Source organism: Sceloporus undulatus, chromosome 2, assembly GCF_019175285.1.
Source record: "Sceloporus undulatus isolate JIND9_A2432 ecotype Alabama chromosome 2, SceUnd_v1.1, whole genome shotgun sequence".
NCBI lineage: Eukaryota > Metazoa > Chordata > Lepidosauria > Squamata > Phrynosomatidae > Sceloporus > Sceloporus undulatus.
The window spans coordinates 87,245,952-87,273,459 of record NC_056523.1 but is presented as its reverse complement, the minus strand read 5'-3'; the positions used below and the strand labels follow the sequence as shown (position 1 = coordinate 87,273,459).

The window sequence follows — 27,508 nt, the reverse complement described above, 5'->3', positions numbered from 1 at the left end:
TCCGTGAGGGTGAGGGAGCGCCTGCGGGCCGGAGCGGAGCGGAGGGGCCCTCTCCTCTCCTCTCCCGGGCCCAGGGAGCAGGGAGCAGGGAGGCCTTGGTGTTCCTGGCGGAGGCGGAGGCGGAGGCGGAGGGAGGGGCGTTTCTGGGGCGGCGGGGGGCTGCCATGAATGGCTTCAGCACCGAGGAAGACAGCCGGGACGGGCCCCCTTCCGCCCCCGCCTCCGCCTCCTCCGCCGGCGCCCCGCTTTGCGGCCAGAGCTGCTGCCTGATCGAAGACGGGGAGCGGTGCGTGCGCCCGGCCGGCAACGCCTCCTTCAGCAAGAGGATCCAGAAGAGCATCTCCCAGAAGAAGCTCCGGCTGGACATCGACAAGAGCGTGAGTCCCCGGGGGCAGGCCGCCTCCACCCAGAGACACACGTTGCATTGGCAGGCAGGCAGGCAGGCAGGCAGGCCGCCTTTCGCCCAGAAGGGACCCCAGGCGGCGCACGCAAAAGCAACACTCGTGTTTAGAAACCATGAGAGAGAGGGACAGCTCAGAACAGCCGAAGCCACAAAGGCCCTTCATCATCCATCCCAGGCTGACTCGCCTCAGCCGGAGCTAAGAGCAGCCCGGCCTCGCTCGCTGCCTTCATCGCCGCTCTCCGCAGTGTGTTCCCGGGGATAAATGAATGGATCTGGGTGGCCAGGTGTCCTCCGTGGAAAGGAGGACAGATGTAAGACGTCCAGGGGGAAATACGAAGGAGAGGGCAAAACGACAGCTAGAAAGCCCCACAGAGACCCAAAGGGAGGCTTCTTGGCCCTGGGACTCCTCCTTCCTGGGCAGAGGACTGGAAAAGGAGGACATCTAGGCGCCCCTTCTGCTAAAGGTCTCTGCAAAGGGATCTTCTAGCACCTCTGAGACTAAGGCAGCATCTGCACTGAGGAAATAATCCAGTTTGACACCACTTTAATGGCCAAGGCTCAATGCTACCGAAACCTGGGAACAGAGGTTTTGTGGGACATTTAGCCATCTTTGTCAGAGAGCTCTGGTGCCACAGGAAACTACAATTCCCAGGATCCTATACCATTGACCCATGGCAGTCAAAAGTGGAGTCAAACTGGATTATTTCTGCAGTGCAGATGCAGCCTACCTGAAAGAAAGCAGTTGGTAGCATGAGGTTTCCTGCCAGACTTGAGCCTACTTCCTCAGATGCAAGTTTGTACGAAAAGGGGTTCTGCAGTTCTTTCTGGGAGGAAGTTGATCCCATTGGAAGAGGCTACCCTTACTGTTGGAGGCAAGCATTACTTAATAGCTGTTCAACACTGCCTCATTTTCCCTCCCGAGTAGAATCATAGAGTTGGAAGAGACCGCAAGGGCCATCCGGTCCAGCCCCATTCTGCCATGCAGGAACTCACATCCAAAGCACCCCCGACAGATGGCCATCCAGACTCTGCTTAATAAGACTTCCAAAGAAGGGAACTCTGCCGCTCGCTCTCCAAGGTTTCTAATTGATAGAAACAATCTCAGCTTCGAGTGGAAGAAGCAGAATGTAGTGTTTTCCATGCAGTGTTTGTGACAACTGACAGTTTATTGACAGAACACTGAATAGAGATGTTGCTCTTTGCAGTTATTTGGGGAAGGAGGGGCTGTGGCTTTTTGAAAAGTACTTTTAACTGTAGTGAGAATAAATGCAGAGAAAGTTAATTTAAATCAGGGTAGAACTACGGTAGTTTTCAGTTTTTACAAAATGTAGAGTGACACCAGTTGCATAAAACCCGCAATGCATGGTGCTTGGGACAATCACATCTAGGCATGTGAGGAAACAGCCGGTGTAAAAAGTGCAGGATTACTGTGTGTAGCTGAAATAAAAGAGGTTGCAACCAGTCCTGAGCTCTTAAGGGCGAAGGCAGAGGGGCCATAAAACTGCCTAAATATAGCACATAGCACAGACAAGTTAAAAATATTTGTCACTGACACTTTGAGAAGGGGAAAAAACCACTTTCTAATAAAAGATGTGTGTCTGCATACTGGTAACTGGTGTATATACGGTTCTGACTGATAAATGCGCGTTGGTAGAGTTCAGACCATTGCCTTGGAACAGTTCATTAAGAAACTATCAGACCTGAAATCTTGTACTATAATTAAACAATCTCTTTTAAAGTGGGAAACTGCAAACATATTCGTTTCTTGGCTAGCACTATGCAGATCTTAGTGCTGCCGGCCAATTAGTATTAACATTAAGTGACATCTGTCACATCTGGCGTCTAAACTGGAGCATTATTGCTTGTGGCAGTAGGGAATTAGTAGCATTCAGCATTTTGATAAATTATTACTGCTCTTTGTAGCACTCTTCAGTGTAAGCCTGATTTCTCTCAGAACTGTGAAATCTTAAATGAGGGAATGATAGAAAGAAATGGTTTTCTCTGTCCCTTTGACTGTACCTCATTTATTCTTTTACAGATATGGATCAGCCTTGCAGTAAACAATTCTTTCCAGGCAAGCAGCATGCTACCTACAACACACAGGGAAGCACATAAAACACATGTGTGCATATGTGCTTGATTAATTTTGTTGGACATACCTGCCAGGCTAGCCTAGCTGTTTTGTCAATAAAGATAATCCTTTTTAGAGAACAGAGTTGTTTGCATTAGAGCATATTGTTCTTTAGCCCTTCCACTGCCCATGAAATTAGATATACGGTTCCTCCTCCAAGTCTGTGGACTTGAGATCCTCACACTTGGAAATGCATGGAAGGGCAACTTCCATTAATGCGGATTGGGCATGTGCCTGCGGTGCACGGGGCGTGCGTCCCATATAAGCCTATGGGGCTTGAATATGGAACTCACCGGGGGGGGGGGGTTCCAGAACTTTTCTATTCTGCTGTATTATACTTTTCTATTCTTTTCTGCTGTATTATATCTCCATTGCTCATGGTGGGTGCCATGTTAAATGACTTAACACCTGCTGATGCACTTGGTTCTTTCATTGTTTGAAAGATAGAGACAGTTATACAGGCCCAAAATAGCACTTGATGTTGTTGTTGTTAATTGCCCTTGTGTTGATCTCAACTCCTGGCGACCCTATGGATGAGACATCTGCAAGATTCCCTGTCCTTCACTGTTCTGCTTAGGTCCTGCAGACTCCTACCTATGATCTCCTAACTAGAGTCCATCCATCTAGCATGTGGCCTTCCTCTCTTTCTACTTCCCTCCACCTTTCCTAGCATCATTGTTTTTTCCAGTGAGTCATGCTTTCTCATGATATGGCCAAAGTATGACAGCCTCAGTTTGGTCAACTTGGCTTCCGGGTAGATTTCTGGCTTGATTTGCTCTAGGACCCATTTGTTTGTCTTTTTGGCTGTCCATCTTCAGCACACTTCTCCAGCACTACATCTCAAACGCATTGATTTTCTTCCTATCTTCTTTCTTAACTATCCAGCTCTCACATCAGTACATGATAATAGGTAATACAGTGGCTTGTATGATTTTAACTTTTATGCTGAGTTGTATATTTTTGCATTTTAGAATCATTTCTATTTGTTTTATAACTGCTCTCCCCATTCTTAATCTTCTCTGATTTCCTGTCTGCAGTCCCTATTTCTATTAATGTTTGATCGCAGGTTTGAGAGCTCTTTTAATACTTCAGTTTCTTCATTGTCTAGGTTGAATTTGTCCAGATTCTCCATTGTCATTATTTTTGTTTTCTTTATGTTCAACAGTAGGCCTGCTTTTGCACTTTCTTCCTTGATCTTCCTCAGTAGTTATTCCAGGTCTGGGAGGTTTTCTGCTAGTATTATAGTGCCATCTGCAAATCTTAGATTGTTGATATTCCTTCCTCCTATTTTCATTCCTCCTTCTTCCGTGTCCAGGCCTGCTTTTCTTACAATATGTTCTGCGTATAATAAGATGCAGCCTTGTCTGACCTCTTTGCCAATTGGGAACTGTTTCTCCATGTTCTGTTCTGACAGTAGCCTCTTGTCCTGAGTAGAAATTCCTCATCAGGACTATCAGATGTGTTGGCACTCCCATGTCTTTCATGATCTATGCAGTCAAAGGCTTTGCTATAGTCTATGAAGCACATGCTGATTTTCTTTTGGAATTCCCTGCTGTGCTCCATTAGCCACTGGATGTTTGCAATGTGGTCCTTACACCGTTTTCTTTCCTGAATCCCACTTGAACGTCTGGGATTTCTCTCACCATGTATGGTTGGAGACTATGTTTCAGAATTTTGAGCATAATTTTGCTTGCATGGGAGATTAGTGATATGGTTCTATAGTTACTACAGTCTTTTGTGTCTCCATTTTGTAGATGGGACTAATGTTAATGAGGACAAATGTTAGTTCCCTCAACTCTACTTTGGAAGCTCTTGTCCAATTTTGTAACTGTTTAAGGAAGGGCATAGTTTTAGTTTGAGTGGGATGGAAGACTATACAGTGGGTCCTTGTTATCTGCAGGGGTTGGATCCAGGACACCCCGTGGATACAAAAATCCGTGCATGCTCAAGTCCCATTAAATACAATGGTATAACAAAATGGTGTCCCTTATATAAAATGGAAACTCAAGGTTTTCAATTTGGAATTTATAGTTTCTTTGGATATTTTCAAGCTGTGGATGCTTGAATCCATGAATTAAAAAATCTGTGGATAAGGAGGGCCAGCTGTATGCAGTTGTATGCAGCCTCGTTTTATGAAACAGCTTCAGTTCCCTACTCTATCTTATTGAAGTCTGCTAGTTCATACCTGAAGAACTCACTCAGATGGGACAAAATTAGGACAGGGGATTGCAGAAGGACTATTCTTTTCCTTGGACTACAGATACTTATTAAAATTGCTCCTTTTGCCCCTTAACACAGACAGAACTGAGTAAGCCCTCTGGTACTAAAGCAAGTTGGTTCTATTCTTTCATTCAGTTGCTTGGTGCTTGACAGTTCAGAATTAAAAGAGTGAAAGCTTCTATCAGCACTGTCCCCCTCCCCTCAGAAAAATATCCAGCCTGTGTTGATAAAAACTTTACAACTGTCTGCTTGTTTTATAATTCACTGAGTCCTCTGCTGTACTGTGACCACAGTGCATTTTTTAATCCTTAGGTAAGACACTTATATATCTGTGATTTCCACAAGAACTTCATTCAGAGTGTTCGAAACAAAAGGAAAAGGAAGACGAGTGATGATGGGGGAGATTCTCCAGAGCATGACATAGATGTCCCAGAGGTAAGTAACATAATGAAATTTGAGGAGGAGGAGTTTCTGTTTTGGTCACATCTTGATCAACCTTTGCTTTTAATTCTAAATACAATATAGTAAATACACTACCTAATGTTATAATTGCATCTTGTATAATCTTTTCACCATCAATGGCTTTAGAGTGCTTCACTTATGCAGTTCCCTAGCATTTTACAAAACTCTCATTGCTTGCTTCATACAGTTAAATTCTTTTCTATCTCATGTGGACAGATCAGTCATAAGTGGGCTTAGGGAGGAGCTGAGCAGCAGTTCACTTGCTGTATCCTAAACCGTGCTGGATTGTACTAGCCAGAACAAAAAGTGCAAGGATAGTTTTCTCAAACTTTTAAGCCCAGTGGATATTTACAACCATGACTGTGCTCTGGCCCTGCCAAACGGGAATTGAGTGTGAATAGGGTGCCAATACCAGCCCATCTGAGAAGTGAAGTAGCTTGATCAGAATTGCTCTCCAACTTTTTGTTCTCACTCTCTGCCAAAAAAGGAGAGTGGTCAATTCGATAAATGAATTATATTCCATCCACATTGACAACTGAATTCACCACCACCACCACCATATGCTTTTATTTTCTTTATTCAGTCTATTTCTGTGTGTCTCCTGTCCTTTAGATTATAAACATGTGACTACCTAATTATTTTTCTGAATCATAAAACAAACTGAAATAGCAAAGAAGATTTCTGGAATCCAAACATGTCCTTTCATTTTGGTGGAAGTTTGTAGAATGATTCAGATTATAAACTTGAAAATGTAATAGCAATTCTTTAAGAGATAATGGAAGCACACTATGTTCCTGGACACCTGTCTGCCATCTAACACAGTTAGTTAGGAGGGGAGGCATGTGTTACTGCACCATTGCTTTTATTGAGTCTTGAGTTCCATCCTCAGTGGCTCATAACTATGTAATCAGAGCTACTGCACAGAAAAATGTGCTGTTTGTCACATAAGCTTTATTTTTGTTGTTGTTGTTGTTGTGTCCTTTCAAGCTGTTTCTGACTTAAGCAACCCTAAGGCGAGCCTATCACAGGGTTTTCTTTCTTCAGAGGGGGGTTTGTCTTTGCCTTCCCCTGAGGCTGAGAGAGTGTGACTTGCCCAAAGTCACTCCATGGGAAAGACACAATTTGAACCCCAATCTCCAGAGTCATAGCGCTCAAACCAGAACAACACACTGGACCACAAAGCTTTCATTAGATAACTTGATTCTTAATGTATGTAGAGAGATCTTGTAACAGATTTGAGACTAACAAAAAGAAAGAAATTGGCAGCATGAGCTTTCGTAGACTTCAGTCTACTTCCTTAGATGCATTTGGTGGAATGCAAACCAGTTACAGACATATATATGTCTGTTGGCATATATATGTCTGTGCCTGGCTTCCACTCCACCAAATGCACCTAAAGAAGTAGACTGAAGTCTACAAAAGCTCATGCTGCCAATTTCTTTCTTTTAGTTCAGGTGTAGGCAATCTTTTTGAGCCGGGGGCCGGGTTGTTGTCCCTCAGACAACTGGGGGGCCGAAGCCAAAAAATAAATAATTAAATAATTTTTTTAAAAAATTAAATATATAAATAAACCAGGACAAGTGTAGGACAAAATTTTCAAATCAAGATACTTTTTTTAAAAAAATGGAGGGCATGCAAAAAAATTTGCTGATTTTTAAAAAAATGTTAATATAAATGCATGTTTCCGAGGCTTCTATAGACAATTGCCCCCCCAAAAGCCCCGGCGGCAATCGGCGGCAGGACCGGGCTGGGGCCGGTCCCAAGGCCTTGCTGGGCCGCATTCGGCCCGCGGGCCGCAGGTTGCCTACCCCTGTTTTAGTTAGTCACAAATCTGTTACAAGATCTCTACAAACTGATTCTACAGACTAACACAGCTATATCTTTGATCCTTAATGGGTTTTTTAAGCCCCTATGCACTAGAATACAGATTGGGAAAGTGGTCCTCTAGATGATGTTGCACTACTCCCATTATCCCTGGCTATTTGACATGGTGTTTAGGCTCCCATAATTTGGAGGACTTCAAGTTCATACTAAAAACAGAAAATGCAATTTCTTAAAGTAACAGGTTTTTATTCTTAAAAAATAGTTAAATCATTGTTTGAACTGAATGTCATCTTTAAGTAGAATAAAGATTTAATCTTTTAGGATAGCAAGAACAATCTTCTGTTAGCTTACAAACAAAATTGCTAGGATAGTATGTTCTTGGTAGTGAACCTACATATTGGCCACAATGTAGAGAGCCACACAAAACCAAGACACTTCTACCATCTGTTGAAATAAAAGTTCTCCTAAAGCTATACTACTGTGCTACTGTTTGTGCTCTAGTTATCTTTTTAGTGGATCTTGAGCTGGAACAGCGCACGTTTCTTGTATGCTGCTTCTTAGTGTGCATATGTGTTTTAAATATGACTGTATGCCTTTTCCTTGTCATTTCTTTTGCAGGTTGACTTGTTTCAACTTCAGGTAAACACTCTACGGCGTTACAAAAGGCATTACAAGTTGCAAACTAGGCCTGGGCTCAATAAAGCTCAACTAGCTGAAGTAAGTTGCTTATGAGAGTATACCGAGTGTGCTGTCTACTTCAGCAGTCAAACATGTTTATATTTTGTACTAATTTTCACTTGTAATTCTAATTAACTGTGTTTAATAATGCCTACATGTTTTCAGTATGTTATTAGAGCCTTGAGCTTTGTAATTTTTCTCATATGGAGAAATCTGGACAGGTGTGGGGTGCAATTTTGTCTCAGTTAATCTGATTTTTCTCTTTTCTTTCTTCCCCAGTCATTCCTTTAATAAACCCTACAAACCAGTAAATTATCTTACATGTCATTAGTTAATATGAACAAAACAAAACATAGCAAGCTTCAGGAAAAGAGATTCCACTTCAACATTAGGAGGAACTTCCTGACAGTAAGGGTTGTTTGACAGCAGAACACACTCCTTCCTAGGAATGTAGTGGAGTCTCCTTCTTTGGAAATCTTTAAGTAGAGGCTGGATGGCCATCTGTCAGGGATGCTTGGATGGAGGGGTAACTGCATGGCAGAATGGGGTTGGACTGGATGGCCCTTGGGGTCTCTTCCAACTCTAGGATTCTAGGATTCTATGAAAAGTTCTGATGTCACACCGAGTAAATATTCATATTCTTTCTTTCTTTTTCACTAGATAGTTATATATAGGTTTGTTCTGATTGAAAAGTGGCATCTGTTCAGTAATTTATATTTTTCTTTGTTGAACAACTAGGCTGAACTTAACACTTTTCAATTCTGTATTGTTCTGTTGCACATATGACTAGGACTTCAGGGAAATCTTGACTAGCCTGTTGCCTTCCAGGTGTTTTAGACAACTCAACATACCTCACTCTTGATCATATCACTTGAACCAAAATGAGAGTTGGATTCCTAAACATTCAGAGGACACTCAGTTGAGGGAAACTGCTTTAAACTATTAAAAGTGTCCCATGCTCATTTTATCTCTATAATGCCTATAAAAAGCCTGTAAGATAGGTCAATATTGTAAGTGAAGGAGATCTTACTGTAAAAAGTATTGGCTTGCCTAATGCCAGTAGGTTAAAGATAGCAAATACAAGATATGATCTTGAATTCTGTTGGTAGTTCTGATTAGAGAATACCCATTGAATCCATTCTTGAATGATATGCCTACACTTATGTAAATACCATTGGGCCTGACATAGGTCCAAAAACCACTGCAGAAATAACCCAGTTTGAGACTACTTTAACTGCCCTGGCTCAGTGCTAGAGAATCCTGGGAATTGTAGTTTATTGTGGTATCAGAGTTCTCTGACAGAGAAGGCTAAATGTCTCACAAAACTACAGTTCCCAAAGTTCCCTAGTAGTTAAAGCGGCCCCAAACTGGATAATTTATGCAGTGTGGTTTGGACCATAATTAGGAATAATGATAGGATTTAGGCCCCATAGTGTGGGATTTGCAGCATTGTCCACTTGACTATATTATTTTTGCATATATGGTATCCACTGTGCATATTGTACATAATGGCTTGGGTCCTGTTTTCTGATTAGGAGAACTCTGCTCATGAGAGTCTCCTGGTGGTGAAAAGGGTAGACCCAATTCTCTGAATATGCCAGCCACAGTTGCTGGCGATACATCAGGAAGAAACTCTTCTAAAACATGGCCACATAGCCCGAAAAACCCACAAAAAACTACAGTAGACCCAATCTTTGCCAATTTCCTTAAAGTTTCTTGCACCATCAACATTTGCTTGGGAATATTAGGGGACTGTCCAGGAAAGATTCTAGAGCAGATAATTAAGCTGAGAGTCTGTGAACACTTAAAAAGCAATGCCATTATCACAAAAAGTCAACATGAGTTTCTGGGAAACAAGTCATGCCAGACTAATCTGATCTCCTTTTTTGATAAAATTACCAGTTTGGTAGACAAAGGGAATGCTATAAATATAGCATATCTCAATTTCAGTAAGGCCTTTAACAAAGTCATCCATGATATTCTTGCAAAAAAGCTGGATTTGTAACTGGTTGATTGGCTGAATCCAATTGCTCTTCTTCCTCCTGGAGAGAAGTGACTAGTGGGGTGCCACAGGCTTCTGTCCTGGGCCCAGTGCTAATCAACATCTTTATCAATCACTTGGATGAAGGAATGGAAGGCATGCTTATGAAATTTACAGATGACACCAAATTAGAAAGAGTAGCTAATACTCCAGAAGACAGGATCAAAATTCAATATGACCTTAATAAATAAGAAAGCTGGGCCAAAGCTAACAAAATGAATTTCAACATGGAGAAATGTAAGGTACTGCACTTAGGGCCGAAAAATGAAATGCATAGATATAGGATGGGGGACACCTGGCTTAAGGAGACTACGTGTGAAAGGGATCAAGGAGTCCTAGTAGACCCCAAGTTGAACATGAGTCAACATTGTGAAGGGCCAGCTAAAAAGGCCAATGCGATTTTGGGCTGCATCAATAGAAGTATAGTGTCTAGATCAATAGTGTCACTCTATTCTGCTTTGGTCAGGCCTCACCTGGAATACTGTGTCCAGTTCTGGGCACCACAATTCAAAAAGGATGTTGACAAATTGGAGCATGTCCAAAGGAGGGTTACCAAAATGGTGAAGGCTCTGGGAAATCATGCCTCATGAGGAAAGGCTTAGGGAGCTGGGTATGTTTAGCCTGGAGAAGAGACAGTTAAGGGGTGATATGATAGCCCCGTTTAAGTATTTGAAGAGGTGTCACATTGAGGATGAAAGGAAGCTTGTTTTCTACTGCTCCAGAACAATGGATGGAAGCTCCAGGAAAAGAGATTCCAGCTCAACATTAGGAGGAACATCTTGACAGTAACAGCAGTTCAACAGTGGAACACACTCTTTCTGAGTATGGTGGAGTCTCCTTCCTTGGAGGTCTTTAAACAGAGGCTGGATGGTCATCTGTTGGGGATGCTTTGATTGTGATTTCCTGCATGACAGGGGGGTTAGACTGGATGGCCTCTTCCAATTCTATGATTCTGTGATTCCAGAACAGCATAGTAGATTGTGCTGCTGGTAAGAAGGAAAAGTTGCCTTCTCTTGTTGATGGGAACCTCCATTGAATTAGGTTCCTCACATAAATTGAAAGGTAATGTGGGATCTTGGCCAATATCAGGAAACACAAATTTCTTTCAGATCTTTAATAGCTGTACCAAACATCAGCCTATTGTGTAACAACCTATTGAATGATACACTTAGTCCACATTTGCATTCCACTGGCTAAGCTGAGACTTCATCTTTCTCTCTTTGACAAATGGTAAAAAGTACTACTGAAACTACTGCACTCTGAAAGTGGGACAAAGACTCTGAGTGTTTTCATTCTAGTAGCAGAAAGAATATTCACAGTTAATTATTTGTTGGCTGAAAATTTTTCTTCCCAATAGTTGAGAAACCCAACTATTTCAGGGACAGCTATAAAACAGTGAGAATTTTGCCTAGTTTTCTCACAGTATTCACACATCCCAAAGTTTTTGGAGAAATATCCTGCACAGAAATACACTTGGTTTCTTTCCATGATAGTCATTTGGATTTTCTGTTAAACACATTCTTAAATGCAAACACTGTTTCCAGACAGCCACATGTTGTTGTTGTTTCAGTTTTTACCTAGGTCTGACAAGGGCCAGTTATAGGGAGCATATAGCTCCCTTGCTCAAACTTCACTAGCTACCAGTTCATTTCCAGCCACAATTCAAAGTGCTGGTCATGAGCTATAAAGCCCTATGTGGCTTAGGTCCAGACTGTTTGAAAGACCATATCTCCCATCCCAATCTGCAAGTGTTCTAAGATCTTTAGGGAAAGGCTTTCTCTCAGTAGCACCACCATCACAGTCTTGCTTGGTGAGGACACAAGAGAAAAAGCCTTTCCAGTGGCAGCTCCCACCTTTTGAAATGCCCTTTCCTGGAAGGCTAGGGTGGATCTTTCTCTACTTTCTTTTTGCCAACAGACAAAGACATTTTTATTCAAGCAGTCTTTTAATATATAATCTTTGTCAGGGACGCTTTGATACAGAGTGTGTGGTCTGTTTATGTTTTTAACCTTTATTTGTTTTAGCAAGATGATTTCAATTGTTTTTTAAAAAATTATTGTAAACTTTTAAAACTTATTTGTGAGCTGTCTTAGGTCAGCATATAAATTAGGCAGCATATAAATTAATTAAATAATCATTTTTCATTTCCGTGCAATATATATATTTGGCTCAGGATTGCTGTTTTCTGTGCAAAGAAAACAACAGCAGTTTTGTACAAAAAATATCCATAGCTTCCTAGAAACCTTGATTTTTGTCAGGAAAGATAGGATGCTCAAGCAAAAAGGCCCATTTGTTTTTCTGTGCAGTATAATTCCCCCAAACAGTTTGAAATGTTCAAGTACCTGGTGAGAAATGTGCAGAAATATTTGTTTTCTCTTCATTGGGGAGAAAATTCTGAAAATTACTCATCCTCACTTGCAAGGATGATATACATATTTACATCTCTCTTCCAAACTGATAGCTCCTAGCACTACTAGTCAAAAGATATTGTACAGCAACTCCATCCTTCTCTTCATTGATACTTAGTGATAAGACATGTGAGGAAAACACAGGAATGCTGGAAAGCAACATTATCTGGACCCCTCAACAATTCTGTGAATGAACCTGAGTGATAACAGTAAGCAAGCAAATGATTCAGTTTGATTCTTGAAAGTCCCTGGCTAGCATTAAAATTTTTGATTCATTCGATGTCCTTGAGGGATATTTTTTTTAAAAAAAAAATTCTGAAGTTCCTTCAGCAAAAATTATCCTTTTTCCTTCTGCCAGGTCATGGTTTTTATTTTGGTTTTTTTAAACACCGTGGAATATCTGTCTGTCTAGCAACTTTATATGATGCACCACTCTTTTGTGGTGTTAAAAGAACCTAACTTCAGTTATCATACACTTTCCACACTGTGAAATCTGGGGAGCTTGATTCTGTGCTGGGAGTCTACATTATATTTTCAGGCTGTTGCTGACCATGGGTAATTGAAATCATAGAAACTGAAACCACAGATAAGGGTGGCCTACTGTATGCTCTAAAGCTTAGTGAGCCAGCTATGCAAAAGTCATAGACTGTGGATCAGGTGCATAATTCAAGGATTCTTAATGTATTTTTCCCCCTCCTTTCAGACGGTAAGCCGCCATTTCAGGAACATCCCAGTGAATGAGAAAGAGACCCTTGCTTATTTCATCTACATGGTAAAAAGTAACAAGAGCAGATTGGATCATAAATCAGAAAGCAGCAAATTAGAATGAAAATTAAATAAACTCTGGACATAAGCAGTTGTGGTATTAAAGGTGCATTATAAATATTTTTAAACTGTTTATAGACTTTTTTGTAAATTATATTGTGCAATAGAAAGTATATAGAAAAGTTTGGTCCATGGTGTTAAGAGTATACAATTCGGGGTGTGTGTGATGACTTCTGTGGTGTCAAATCCCAACATTTAACTAAGGGATAAAGATCACAGGAAAAACCAAGATGTCAAAGACAAGAACTGTACAGAGGATAGAAATAAATCATTTATGATGTATGTCACATATGAAATGAATTCAACATTTTGAAATTGGATCATATTGTGTCCAGAGAGTATTTATAGCACAGATCAGGCATAGCACTGGACTTCTGGTTCAAAAAAAATCTTAAATTGTATCTCACTGCTTGTGCACAATATGAGATTACTTGTCTCACATTTTCATGGGTGCTATAGTCTCTAAGCCTTTGTGTCTGTCGGGCAAGAGAGAGTTTTCATAGATGAATAAGCCTAGCTTATCTGCTAATTTCTTTAAGAATACAGTATCTGTTTCATAAATTCACAAGTTAAATTGTTAAAGGATAATTTTTAATGGTGAGTTACTATAATTTTGACATGTTATCTGCTGTTTTTCTAGAGACTGGCATATATATTTTGGTTTGTATTCACCATGATGCTAAAAATGGCTTCATTTAAGTTGCTGTGTGCCTTGATCCATAAATGAAATACCACATTAAGTCTGGTACTGTTTAGAAGCCATTTGGATGTAGGTTCAATCTAAGTTTACAAAGGTATATATCCATTCGACAAACAGTATTAATGGCCTATTTGATTCTCTGAGATTTGAGTGCATGATGTACATTGCAGTGCATATGCATACAGCATCACCATACTTTTCAGTGCAGAGGTAGCATTGTGACTTAAAGATAGCCTCAAATTGGTGGCCTACCAGGTTTAACTTTTCAGGTGCTGCTGCCCATTTTTTGTAATCCCAGCTGGACATGGTTGACAAGTTTTTGACCCCTTTTTGAGCTGTTAAAACAGTCCCAAGTTACTCAGGCCTGGTCTAAAATAAAACTTTACTGAAACAACAGAATTGTGATACTATTTGTTGATGCTGTTGTATTTTATTCACAGTGAATATTGAAACTAATACAACATCACAGTCCTTAACTTTGCTTTTAAAAGCTGCAGTCTAAGTACCACTGAAATAAATTAAACTTGCCTCCAAATAAAAGGTGTCTGGTGTTGTGTAAGATACCAAGATGCCTGCTCCAAAGATGATTTCTCAAATACTATGATGATATTATGCTTTGGTGAATTACTCTATGGGAAGATTCTGCTTAAGTGATACTGTGTGTATTTATTATGCAGGAGTGTAGGGAGGAAGTTTTAACATCTTCACTTGTTTCTAATTCTAACAGAGTATGTGGAAGCCTACAATTTGTCTCAAAGATGATGAATTCATATGCAACAGTGTATTTGTTTATTTCTCTGGCAAACAGATGTTCAAGAAACATCAGCTTGTGTCATGTGTGGATATTTTTCCAGTTAATTGGATACAACTGTACTTTTAAGGATGGATATTTCCTGGCAAGATATGTCCTGTTAGTAGATCATAGGATATGTATATTTAATGCATCTTGTTTAAACACATGTATGACTGTGTAATTGGAAACGGTGCTAAAATACTTCAGTTTGCTACTTTACATTTTAAAATTTGCTAAATGGTTTCAGATTGAACTACGTAGCCATAAATTCAGTTCAATAATCTTTACAGGTGAAATGGTCTTTGGCTAATTGTGGCTTCATAAGATTCATCTTGTGCAGCTTGGAGGTCATGGCACAATTTCTCTAAGATAAGCATCCTCTGCCTCATTTCTAGACCAAAAATATAAACTTTTGTGCACTGGGGCTTATTTTTGCAAATAACTGCAAAGTTTCAGAGTGAATCTAGAGAAGATACACATGGCTTGTGTACAGAAAAATAACTGGAGAGTTTCAAAAATACAAATGGATTGTCTACAGAAAACTACAGAGCAAATGCTTTCTTTTAAGGAGCTGCTTTCTAGGTCAAATCAAGGAACCTTTTTCCCCAAATGAATGAACCAGTGAAAAATTCTTACACAAGCAAATCAATGCTTTCAAAGTGAAGAGGATTACAGATCTCAGCATCAGATTTGAGAAATTGTAGGTGTCATAATTTGTGAGTCTTATTGCCTTTTATAAACATCTGTATATGCCTTATACTCAGCTAGACCAACAAATGTTGAGCAAATGTCTTCGTACCCAGGGTGGACCATTCTTGTGGCTTATTATGTTAGAAACAGATCCTATTAACAGCAATATCTATATTCAGGGAGAAGTCTGTGATTCTTGAACATCTTGTTTTGAATCACCAAAAACACCATAATGCAGTTGTTTAATATAATGGCAAATTATGCTGCATGCCATTTAAGGAAACTTTCTATTTCTTGTGGTTTTAATAAAACCTTCATCGGCACTTTTGAGCTTCAAAGATATGAATCCTTAGGCAATGACTAAAATTAGTAGAATATATAAGAATAGCGTCACATTGACAGAGTTCATTAAGACTTGGGTTGTATTCTTGTCAGATGTAAACTTTACATGCAGTTTAAGCTGTTCAGCAATGAACCTCAGCCTGGGAGTGACTCTTTTAACACTTAGGGCTTACCACATCTATACTGAATGAAACCATTCCAAACCAAAATATTTGTTTGAAGCCATCATACTCATCTAAGAACCCACTTAACCCTACTAGAAGGGCCATAAATTGTTTTAATGGGCTTTGCATCAGAGCCAAAGATCTTACTGTGGCACATCTTCTTTGAGGTTGACTTCATCAAAGATGATGATCCTCAGTGTGTTAATTATTGTACTTGTAGTAGTAGTAGTAGTAACAGTAATAGCACAAGAATTTTTGTTCATCCCTTGAACTGAATGAAGAAAAGAGCAAAGGGAAGGGGAATGTGCAATGACATTTACAATAATGGAATGACATGTTTATGAAGATACGGTACAGTTGATAGAACCATCAGGCCCTGTTCACCTTCCAAGTGTGTCTTTGCATTGTAAATATTGCATATTGAATGTCTACATTAAATTTCAGATATTGTCTTGCAAGGAATGTTATAATTCAGAAGGGACAGTCTTGATATTCTTGCAGAACCCTTGAGTTGAGTCACAAAGCTAAACCAAACAGTTTGTTTTTTTGCCACCTGAAAGATTTGTCAGTAAAAACTTCCTGGGTAGGCAAGCAAAAAATCTTAAAGCCAAAATAACACATGGCAAGAGTTTAGTCCCCCCCCCCCCATGCTTCGAAAGCAGAATAAAAAGATCCATGAGCAAAGTAGAACCCAGAAATGTAGCTGTTGGTGATTTGTCTAAGAGAGGACTTAATAAACAGTATTCTAAATTTTGTAACAAGTAGATTAGCCAAATGCAAATATTGGGAGTGGGACAGGAAAATCTTGCACTTTACCTTATATTGATAAAACATAATGTAAATAATATTGAAACTCTTTGATGTGATTGGGGTGTTTGCTTTAGGGGCAAAACATACAACCTGCTGGGAGCGGCCAGAGGTTGTTCCAGCCACAATTGCGCCACAATGACCACATGGCCTTCTTCCAAAGTGGGCTACTGCCACAGTCCCAACTCGGCCATCGCCAAGGGCCGGATTTAATCAGCTCCTTTTTCCAACAGCTTAAGACCATCTTTGGTAGCCTCATAGTGGCTTCTGGCCACTTTTGGGGCATTCATAAACACCATGCCCTAAAAGCAGCCAGAAGCCGCTTCTTTTGGCCTGTGCATTTCCGGCCTTGGAAGGCAAATCTGTGGTGCACTTGTTGTCACTTCACCCTGTACAATGAAATGAGAGATTGACAAATCTTAAGAAAAACATTTCACCACTCCCAAAACTTAATAAAGGACCTTTACAGTGATAAAGCAGAATATCACCACTCACACTTGTGATAACCCACATGCTTTTTTGTGATTCTGTATATCTGTTGTTGTTTTTTAAATATCATCAATAATGCTACAGGGTAACCTCTGCTCTCCTATAAAATTCTCATTTATCAATTGTTTTATTAGATGTTAAATTTTAAATGTTTGTGGAGGGGAAGGGGATTATGCCTTAAACTCAGAGTTTCAATTAAATATGTTGTATGAAATAATTTAGCAATAGTTTTATGCACCCCCCCCCCCCATCTTTCGATCATAGGCTTATGGAGCTTGTCTCTTACTATGTTGCCTTCATCCGCTCTATCTTGTCTTCCTGCTCACTACAAAAATACATTTTTATGCCCCTTTGATTTATAACAGGCTTACTAGAAGAAATCAACTTTCTTTTGCCTTCAGTCTGGTGGGTCTTTATGTGTTGTACTGATCTTTACGACAAATGTTTTTGGTAAACTTGTATCTTTAATTGTGGATTATAACTGTATAAACTTAAAGCAATCTAGTAATTTATAGTGGAACTATAGAGTTCTTTTCTCTAAGATGTATAGTGTATCCTTCCTTCCACTCTGTAACACTTAAAACTCTGTACTGTTGGATAAAGATGTAAATGCTTGAGATTCCTTTCTAATAAATGATCACCTGAGCAGCCATATACAGTTGCTTCTTTCTCATAATACATTTTATAGTACAGGGGCATCCAAATTGAATATGAGTAATAGAGCAGGAAATATCAGAGACATAATATGAATTATGTCAATTTCAGATGCTGTAATTTACTACGCATTGCCTTTTTATTTCTAATAAATTATTAAATCAATATAGATTTATTGGACCAAACACCCGCCCATACTCAGGTTGCTTCCCAATATTCCAAACTACAAAATGAATTGAGCAAATTATTGTGCCTTGTCACTTGAGTGTCAGACATCCAGGTCAAAGAGTGAGCAGATAAACTGGATAACCATAAATCCAATAATCTGATGATATAGAGGCTAGGAGTGGATAGCCTCCTTTAGTGGCAAATTGCACAGAATAGGCAGATCATCTAGGAGATCTTTGCTCATGAAATCACCTTGGCTCTCTGTCACCTAGGTGTCATCTCTTAGCATGACTTGCACTTCCCTTTTCTGAATTGGCAGTGAATGATCTGCAAGATCTAAAGTCTTGGTTGAATCCCTTTGTGGTGCCTGACAACTGAATACCAGTGTGGTGGTGTGACAAGTATAAGAGGAGATCTGTGCAGCTCACTCGGAAGAAAGTTTTTTGTGGCTTTTTCGGGTTATGTGGCCATGTTCTAGAAGAGTTTGTTTCGCCAACATCTGTGACTGACATCTTCAGAGAATGCTGGCATGGAAGTGAGTGGGGTATATACATATTGTGAGACCCTGGGTTGGGAGGAGTGATTTCCATGTTAATCTGTGTATTGTTCTGTTGTTGAATGGCAAGACCTCAGGGTCGGAGGATATGCAAAGAGGATTTGTGTCTGTTGAATTAGAGATCTATGGTCTGCTAGGAAACCCTGATCCTGGGTGGTTTTCATTTCCATTTGCTGGGTCTTGATTTTAGTGTTTTTCAGGACTGGTAGCTAAACTTTGCCAACCAACCTGTTGAAGTTGTTCAGATGCTTGTGGAATTAAATGGCTTCCCTGTGTATTCCAACCTGATAGTTGTTGGCATGGTCCAGAATTTTCAGGGTTCTCAAACAGCATCTTATACCCAAGTTGGTTTATAATATGTTTTGCTACTGCTGATTTTTCTGGTTGACCCAGTCTGCAGTGTCTCTCATGTTCCCTAACTCATGTTTGAACATTGCGTTTGGTAGTCCCTATGTAGACCTGCTTGCAGCTGCACGGCATGCAGTAAATTCCTTCAACCGTGAGAGGATCTCTCCTCTCCTTCACTGAGCACAGCATCCACTGGATCTTCCTGGTTGGTCTGTAAACCATTTGGAGGTTGTGCTTCCTCACCACTTTCCTTATTCTGTCTGTGACTCCCCCGGCATATGGTAAAAATACCTTCCTCCTGGGTGGTTCTTTGTCTTCCCTCCTCTGGGTTTTTCTGGGTCTGGCAGCCCATCCGATGGAATAGCTGGAATAACCATTAGCCTGTAGAGCCCATTCTAGGTGCTTCAGTTCCTCTTCCAGGAACTGGGGTTCACAGATCCTTTTTGCCTGGTCTACCAATGTTTTTATTGTGCTTCTTTTTTATGGTTGAAGTTCTTGTGCAGGTATCTGTCTCTGTGTGCAAGTTTTCTGTATACTGTGTGGCGTAAACATTGCTTCGGTTTGCAGATAGCCAGGATATCCAAGAATGGCAATGTTTCCTCCTTTTCTTTTCTTTTTATTGTGAATTGGATGTTAGGGTGGATGTTGTTCAGATGGTTCAGAATCTTCTTCTCAGTCAGATCTTCTTCTCCATGGCTCCAAATGGTGAAAGTGTCATCCACATATTGGAACCATTTTGTGGGCTTTTTTGATGCTGTTTCCAGGGCTTGCTGTTCAAAGTGTTCCATGTAAAAGTTTGCTATCAGAGGGCTTCCCATTGCTACCCCATCTCTCTGCTCATAGAATTCATTGTCCCACTGGAAGTAACTTGTGGTCAGACAATGTTTGAACAGGACTGTGATGTCCTCTGGAAAATACATCCTCCGGATGAGTGCCATGGTGACCATTATGGGGACTTTAGTGAACAAGAAGACCACATCAAAGCTGATTAGTATGTCTCCGGGTTTAAATTGTTGATTTTTCCTATGAAGTGAGCTGAGTCCTTCATGTAGTAGGGAGTTTGCCTTATATGGGTTTGCAATTGTGTGGCCAGAAACTTGGCCAAGCCGTATGTGGGGGATCCAGTGGCACTCACTATGGGTCAGAGTGGCAGACTTGAGATTATCACTTTCAGCTCAGTCATAATTGCAGGACTGTGAAGTTAAAATTAAAGAAGGGAGCAAGAGCAATTTTTGTTGCCTTGAGAATCTTGGAGTAAATGCAGACTACAAACATGCAAACATAAATTATATAACAATCTAATAACATTTTGGCATAGAATGTGGCTATATTCCTGAATAAATCCTTTCTCCATTTGTTCTAGCAATATACTTTTTTACTGTGTCATCAGAAGCTACCATTGAAACTTTATTTTAGTCTTAGGACAGGTGATTAGCAATATTTTGATACCAAGGCAGAAGGTATGGGCAGAAAGCGTCTTCATAGCTATCTTTTCGTAATAGTTAACATCTCAGTTGCAAGAAACCATTATAAATATAGGGAACTTGAATCTTGTCTCCCCAAGCTGAAAACAATACAAAGACTGAATTGTAGTATAAAATAAATACTTGTAATACCCTTCATTCAGATTATGGCCTTGATCCTTTCAGTCTTCGTGGTTTCTTCATTGTTAATGATCAAATGCTACAGTCTTTCATCAAAAGCTGTTAATGTTAAGTCAATCCCCCTGACAGTTTTTTATAATGAAGCTTGATGCACCCATATAATGCTAGCTACTGTTTTCATGTTAGCTACCATAGCTTTATTACCTGATTGTAGTGGTCCACTTGGTTGCTTATCCTTCAATTGTTCTTCAATGACATGCATGCCCTGTACAGCTTACAGAGAGAACAGGAAATAAAATAGAAAATGCATTCAGAAAGCGTTCCTTAAATAAAAGCATCAAACACTGAGTTGGATTCAGCTTCTCCTTTACTGGCAGGAAAATTCCTTGATTTGCTCTCCGATGGGCACCTTCCCTTCTGTTCCCCAACCCTCTGGATCAGATTTGGGGTGTAGAATACACAGGAAATTCTCAAAGATTGTCCTCATTCCATAAGTGGTTATTTCTGTTGGATCAGTGGTTCCTTGTGGATGGGAGGAACCTTTCTGTCTTCAGGAGGCAGATTCTGAATTTGATCCAAACCCCTTCCTGCCAGTTCAGGCCTTTGTCTACCAAAAATTGAATAGGGAATAGGTCAAGGGCTCTCCATATAGAAGGAATGCAGTAAAATGAGGCCATGTCTGGAAAGACCTTGGGTCTCATATCTGGCGATCTTGAAGGCAAAGATAGAATGGAGCATAACTTCAGATGATAACTGAAGCACATACATTCTGCATATAATGGACTGGCAATCCTGGCCCTAAAGGAAGAACAAATGCTTCAACTGAGCTAAAAACAATAGCCAATGCAGCTGGTAAAATATTAGTTATGTACTATGTGCAGTGTTTTATAGGTCTGAAACACACTGCAGAAATCATCTAGTTTGAGACCGCTTTAACTGCCCTGGCTCAATGCTAGGGTTTTCTGGGTAGTTTACTACAAGGGTTTTCTGGGTAGTTTACTACACATTTAGCCTTCACTGTCAGAGAGCTCTAGTGCCACAATAAACTACAATTCCCAAGATTCCCTAGCACTGAGCCAGGACAGTTAAAGTGATCTCAAACTGGATTATTTCTGCAGTTTGTTTTGGACCACAGTTAAACATAAATGTGTTTGTATTCTCCAAATTAGACTGAATTCTCAGTGAATTAATCTTAGGCATTGTGCTCACAGCTGAGACTTCACATTGCGAAGGTGGGCATTGGGCAACCACAGAGGGCCTGAGTCCATTTCTTATCACTTCAGACCTAAAAGGGGCTGTACCTTCCACTTTTGGTTTCTGAAAAACTGCTTTGGGGGCTAAGACAAAGTATATATGTGGGGCATGCCTTATTTTGGCTGAAAATCACACCCTCTGGAAGTTTCTGGAGAAGCAATTCTCATTTTTTTAAATAGATTAAACATCTATAAAAATGGGAGGTTCTTGAAGCCACAAAAAACAGTTTGGCAAACAACTCAATCCCCATTTCTGCCACAGTGTAATTAATACATGTTAGAATCCAAAGTCAGCCTGGGAAGCATCTGATTACCTAACCATCTAACCAAGAAGCACATCTTGATTTGTACACTATTGATCTAGCCTTGTAGCAGTTCTCTATACCTTTCAGGCATGTTTATATTAGAGCACTTTCACACTGTACAATTGTACTGTTATGATTCCACTTTAACTGTCATGGCAACAACCTATGGTATTCTAGGATTAGGAATTTAGGGGGTGGGCAGGATTTAGAATCCTCTGCCAGGGAGCTCTTCTGGTGCCATTGACCAAACTACAGACCCTAGACTTCCATAGGATGTTGCCATGGCAGTTAAAGTGGAATCATAAGTAGACTTTTATTTGGTGTTGTTTTATATGGTTTGTGTTTAACTGGTTGTAATTTTTTTGACAGTTTAATTGCTTTTTAACTTCTGTATGATGTAAAATTTTAACGACATTGTTTTAAGTGCTGTAAACTGCCTTGAGTCTTAGTGGAGAAAAAGCAGGATATAAATAAATATAATAATAGTAATAATCAGAGGTAGTAACCCTTAGTGCAGTTATTTAGGGTGAGTGGGTTGTTGTCTGTTCCTTAATCACTCGCTCTACAATTGCCCCCAAATGCTGCTTAAATAACAGGCAATGTGGTGATACTAAGGGGTGATGGAGATGGAGAGATCCAGATTTAAATCCATCTTCAACCATAAATCTGAGTGTGTCAACTTGGTCACTGTCACCTTAGCCTACTCTATAGACTTTTGAAACAGCTTTTAAAGCATAGTAGAGGGCTTCTTGGTGAAGGACAGGAGTAAAGTATAATAAAGTTTATTTGCTTTGCTTCAGTATGTATTGCAAGATTGGTATTTCCACACAGAAATCTAAAAATGAAAGCCAACTAAAAAAATCTTGCCAGTGTATGTACCATATATCTTTTACAAAGAACCATGAGCAAAGGATGAGAGACAAGGACTAGGAAAAAAAAGAGAGACTAACATTAACTGGTTTTATTTTCTACCTGTGGTGACAAGACTATGAGGCTAGTATGAGATACCAATTCCCATATATGAAATTATTTAAGTCATGGTGCTGCCACATACCTTTATTTCTCTCCCTCCCTTCCTCATTTGTATGCTTCAAGAGACGAACAAGGCTACTTCTTTTAAAACTACCACAGTCAATTGGATATGACCATTTTGCATTGCCACTAAAAATCATTCTAAATGGGTAGTGCAATTTATACCCACATATGTTCTAACAAGACACTAGCATATAGCTCCTTCAGCTTTCTCAGTACTGTATATGTCCCCGAAAACCTTGGAATTCTGTTCTGCATTTAGGTGAGGCAAAAGTGTACTATTTTGCCATTACTGTATCAGTGGAGCTACTTTCTTAAAAGCAACGTGGAAACTTAAAAACAAGTCTAAGGCTTGTTTTAGCTTACTTGTTTTAGCTTACTTGCTAATTAGCTTACTTGCTGTTCACCGCTATGATCTTTGGAATAGCGGTATATAAATAAAACAAATTATTAATTATTATTATTATTAAAATGGGTTAGAGATATAGAGGAGGAGATTGATCTGGACAGTTGGACCTATTCTAGGAGCAAGACCTATAAATTTACAGGCCCACAAAATTTAAGAGAAAATTATTTGAAAATGGCACAGATATGGTATATGAAATCTCAAAGTATAGCTAAGTTTGGTAAATCAAAAAAAATTTTTTTTGAAAATGTATGAAAGCCAAAGGAACTTGGTTTCATGTGTGGTGGATTTGTCCTAAGTTAGGAAATACTGGGGGGGGGGGGCATAGTCAAATACACAGGATGTTAAAAATTACAGTAGTTATCAAATGAAACCAGAGATCTGCTTATTAAACATGATAAATAAGATCTCCAAAAATGAAGAGCAAAAGCATAGGAAAGTGCTTTTGTATAACATTACCAATGCCAGAATTTTGTTGGCACAAAAATAGAAAACATCACAATTATAGAAGAATGGTCTCTAAAGCTAATGGAAATGGTAGCATTAGGTAAGCTGTGTTTGTAAATCATAAATCAAATGAAATTATAGAAAAAGATTGGGCTTTGTTAATAGAGTAGTATGAAAAGGTGTGGAAAACTTAATGGTTTATAAGATAAAACAGAATGAAATAATATCTTTAGAGCATTGCTAACTGTTATTTCATACACAGAAAATACACACACACACTCCAGTTCTTGAAATGGCTGGGTGACAGCTGCAGTTGTCAACCCACTAACTAATATCCAGAGAACTATTCTGGAGCACTATCATCTGAATCTGTGTCTGTTTTCTTCAGGTCCTTCCTGTATGCTTTTTGACCGTAGGGGGGCAGTATCATCTAAGCAATACAGCTGGTCTGCCTATGCAATCAATCTCTCTCTCTCTCTCTCTCTCTCTCTCTCACACACACACACACACACACACTCTTGCTGATTGGGTGAAAAACATGCTCCACAGATGTTAGAAGGATCACAGCCATTTTCCTGTCACAAATGGAACTCTTTTCCCTCAGAGTGGTTGTACTTGTCAGATACCGGAAGTAGGATTATGCAGTATTAAAGGATATGGATGTAAAAGATTGACTATGTTTTAATGGTCTGGCTGAGAATGAAATGGAACATTTACAGTGGATTGGATCCCCAAAGAAGTCATTTTTCCACTGTTTCCATGATGTGTGATAAAAACCAGGCTTTGGGTTTTTCTCAGCATCCTTATTGCAAAGGACAGATTGGAGGATAGCGGAGAGTGTAAACTGGAATTTAATGAGGGGGGGGGTGTTCTGCAAGCAATCTTTTACCTGCTTGAGTCTATAATATAATAGCTGAGATTTAAATTTTTAATTCAGTGGTTATAATAGCCCTTTCCCACGATGCAATTATAGTGCTGTAATTCCACTTTAACTGCCAAATCTTGGGGTTTGTTGTTTGGGGAGACGCTAGAGGAGTGCCTTCCCAAACTGCCCTGCCCTACACTACAAATCCCAGGATTGCAAAGAATACAACAATAGCAGTTAAAATAGTATCATAGTACTACAGTTGTGTTGTGTGAAAGGGTGCAAGGAATGACTACTGAGTTTTTCTGGCATATTAATTCAAGAGCTAAGCTGAGTTCACATCGACAGTATTTGAAAAGAAGATTGGTTTTGCCCAGGCTATTCTAAACCCCCTGTTTTTTTCCAAGGTGGGGAAATTCTCTCCAGATATGTTATCTAGTTTCCCCTGACCCATGCTGGGTCTCCCGTCCTGGGGAAGCTTGGCTGACTCCTCCTTGCTCTCCTTCTGTCAGCAACAGGCGTCTTTTCTGTTTCAACAGGTTTTTAGGAACTCACTGCAAGAGCTTTTAAGAATGTGCTGTTTATTAATTTTTGTCTTTCTCTTTCTAATGGATTCGTTTTAAACGGTTTTAATTTTATAGTTTAATCACATTTTAACAATGAGTTTCTATATGTTTTTACTTTTGTATGTGTTTTTCCCACCAGTGGTGTTACCTCTTCTTGGTGATGGGATTGTGTGCTCCTGTGAGACAAGAGGCTCTGATGACAACAGTGCTGTAGGGTCTTCCAGGTCAGACAGTATTTAGCTGAGGAGCCAGACTAAATATACCAAACAGCTACTGGGCAGCAGCAATGGTGACAGGTGACACTGGTGGAAGATCTCTCAGAGACAATGACTGTGCACCATAGCTGACACCTGTTACTACTGGGCAGAAGGAGGAAAGGAATGTCTTTTGAATGTCTTTTACCACAAAAATCCTATGATGAGACAATCCAAAATATGTCAGAAGATGAGATTCTCATGTTGGATGGCACAACAAATATATACTAATACTAATAAATAAATGAATAAATAAATACATAAATAAATAAATCTTTTATTTGTATCCCACCTCTCTGTCGATGACAGTCGAGGCGGTTTACAAGTTAAAACTTACATACAATCTCATATCTCCAATCCCACCCTCCCCTTAAAACATCAATTAAACCTTAACAATTTAAAATCATACATTAAAAACAACATCAGTATCAACATCAACAATCAGGCAATAAATAAACTGTAGCAAATTCAAAGATGTAAGATGGTTTAAGTTGGTGGCTGGGTTTTCTATTTCTATCTGTCTTGACGGCTTTTTTAAAGCTGTCTAGACTGGTAATGTGATGGATCTCTTACGGCAGGCCGTTCCATAATCTGGAAGGAGTTGACGAAAAGGTCCTCTGGGTGGTTGCGATTACTTAGTTTTTATAGGTTATACTGTAATAGATTCCTCTCAGAGGACCTGAGTGTGCAGGGTGGATTGTACGGAAGGAGGTGGTCTTGAAGATAGGTTGGACCCAAGCCATTTAGGGCTTTAAAGGTAATAACCAACACCTTGTACTGCGCCCGGAAACTAATAGGCAACCAGTGAAGCGATTTTAGAATAGGTGTTATCCGATCGTTTCTGGTTTTACCAGTAATCAACCTGGCTGTCATGTTCTGAACTAATTGACGTTTCCGAACTAAGCACAAGGGTAGTCCCATGTAGAGCTCATTACAGAAATTGAGTTGTGAGGTTACCAGCGCATGCACTACAGTTTCTAGGTCCGCCACGTCCAGTAAAGGATGCAGCTGGCGTATCAGCCGAAGCTGATAACAGGCGCTCCTGGCCGTTGCATTTACTTGATTTGTCAACTGGAGCGACGAATCTAGGAGCACCCCCACACTGCGAATACAGTCCTTTGAGGAGAGTATGACTGCATCTAGGACTGGAGGTTGTATCACAATACCTGGATTAGGGGCACCTACTGTAAGTACAGTCAGCCCTCCCCATAGGTGGGCTTGCCTTCCGCGGCTTTGAACTGTTAATGATCCTGTTAATAACTGAAATGCAAAAATAGGAAATGGAGTACAACCAAAGACCAGGAAAATTTGGCCTAGGGTCAAGAAATAAAGTAAATGAATGAACTGGAGTGGTAAGGCTCTTCTAGACCATTTCCCAGACCATTTGCAAGTGCCCAGTCTATCTTGACATTGAGAATGGTGACATGCCTTTGCTGAGCCTGAAGAACAATTCTTGAGGCAAAAGTGTCTCTATGGCTTATTGTTTTCCATAGTGAGGATTTCCCCTATTGGGTGTTCGGTTTTCCCAACAGCTTATCAATGTACAGCATTTTGCAATTGTGGGAGGATCTGAAATTGCAGAATGGAAGTGTCAGTCTAGCCAAGTGTCTAGGATGGAGATCCCAATAGCCCTATGTGTGGGAAAGGGTAGAAGCAGGAAAAGCAAGCAACACATTGCAGTGATTTTATTTGAAAGACCTGAGTGCCTGTAAGGCTGGCCTAGGATCAAAGGCCTTCCTGGCTGTAAATCTTTCACCTGTGACTGTTACTTACTGGAGCTTATGGCCATTATGTTGAGGTCGGGTCCAGGTCAGGATTTCTCCTGTCTCTTCAGTCCCCAAACTCAGAAACATCCTCCACATCTTTGACGCCATCTTGACATAAAAAACAAATTATGGCCCAATTACTCTCCCTGAAGGAGCCATCCAAAGGGCTGAGGGGGGCACCTTAAATGACAAGAATTGTCAAGCGCTTCTTGAAGAAAATGTAAGCAAGAGAATGGAGAGGAAAACTGCAGCAGTGCCAGTGCCTCTTAGTACAACTTCTGATCCACAAACATTCCCACTAAAAGGC

The 27,508-nt window shown here is 40.0% G+C and overlaps 1 protein-coding gene across 5 annotated transcripts; it reads left to right on the top strand.

Moving 5' to 3' along the window:
- Positions 1-25,709, top strand: SAP30L (SAP30 like). 5 transcript variants are annotated; one of them, XM_042451008.1, is made up of 5 exons: positions 4-377; positions 5,067-5,189; positions 7,659-7,757; positions 12,871-13,038; positions 25,321-25,709. In XM_042451008.1, the coding sequence occupies exons 1-4, from the start codon at positions 165-167 to the stop codon at positions 12,994-12,996; spliced, it is 561 nt and encodes a 186-aa protein (XP_042306942.1). In that variant the 5' UTR covers positions 4-164; the 3' UTR covers positions 12,997-13,038; positions 25,321-25,709. The 5 variants fall into 5 exon arrangements, with proteins under 5 accessions (XP_042306944.1, XP_042306942.1, XP_042306943.1 ...); XM_042451009.1 differs by lacking the exon at positions 25,321-25,709 and adding an exon at positions 14,776-17,633; XM_042451007.1 differs by lacking the exon at positions 25,321-25,709 and adding an exon at positions 14,420-17,633.
- Positions 25,710-27,508: the final 1,799 nt, after the last annotated feature.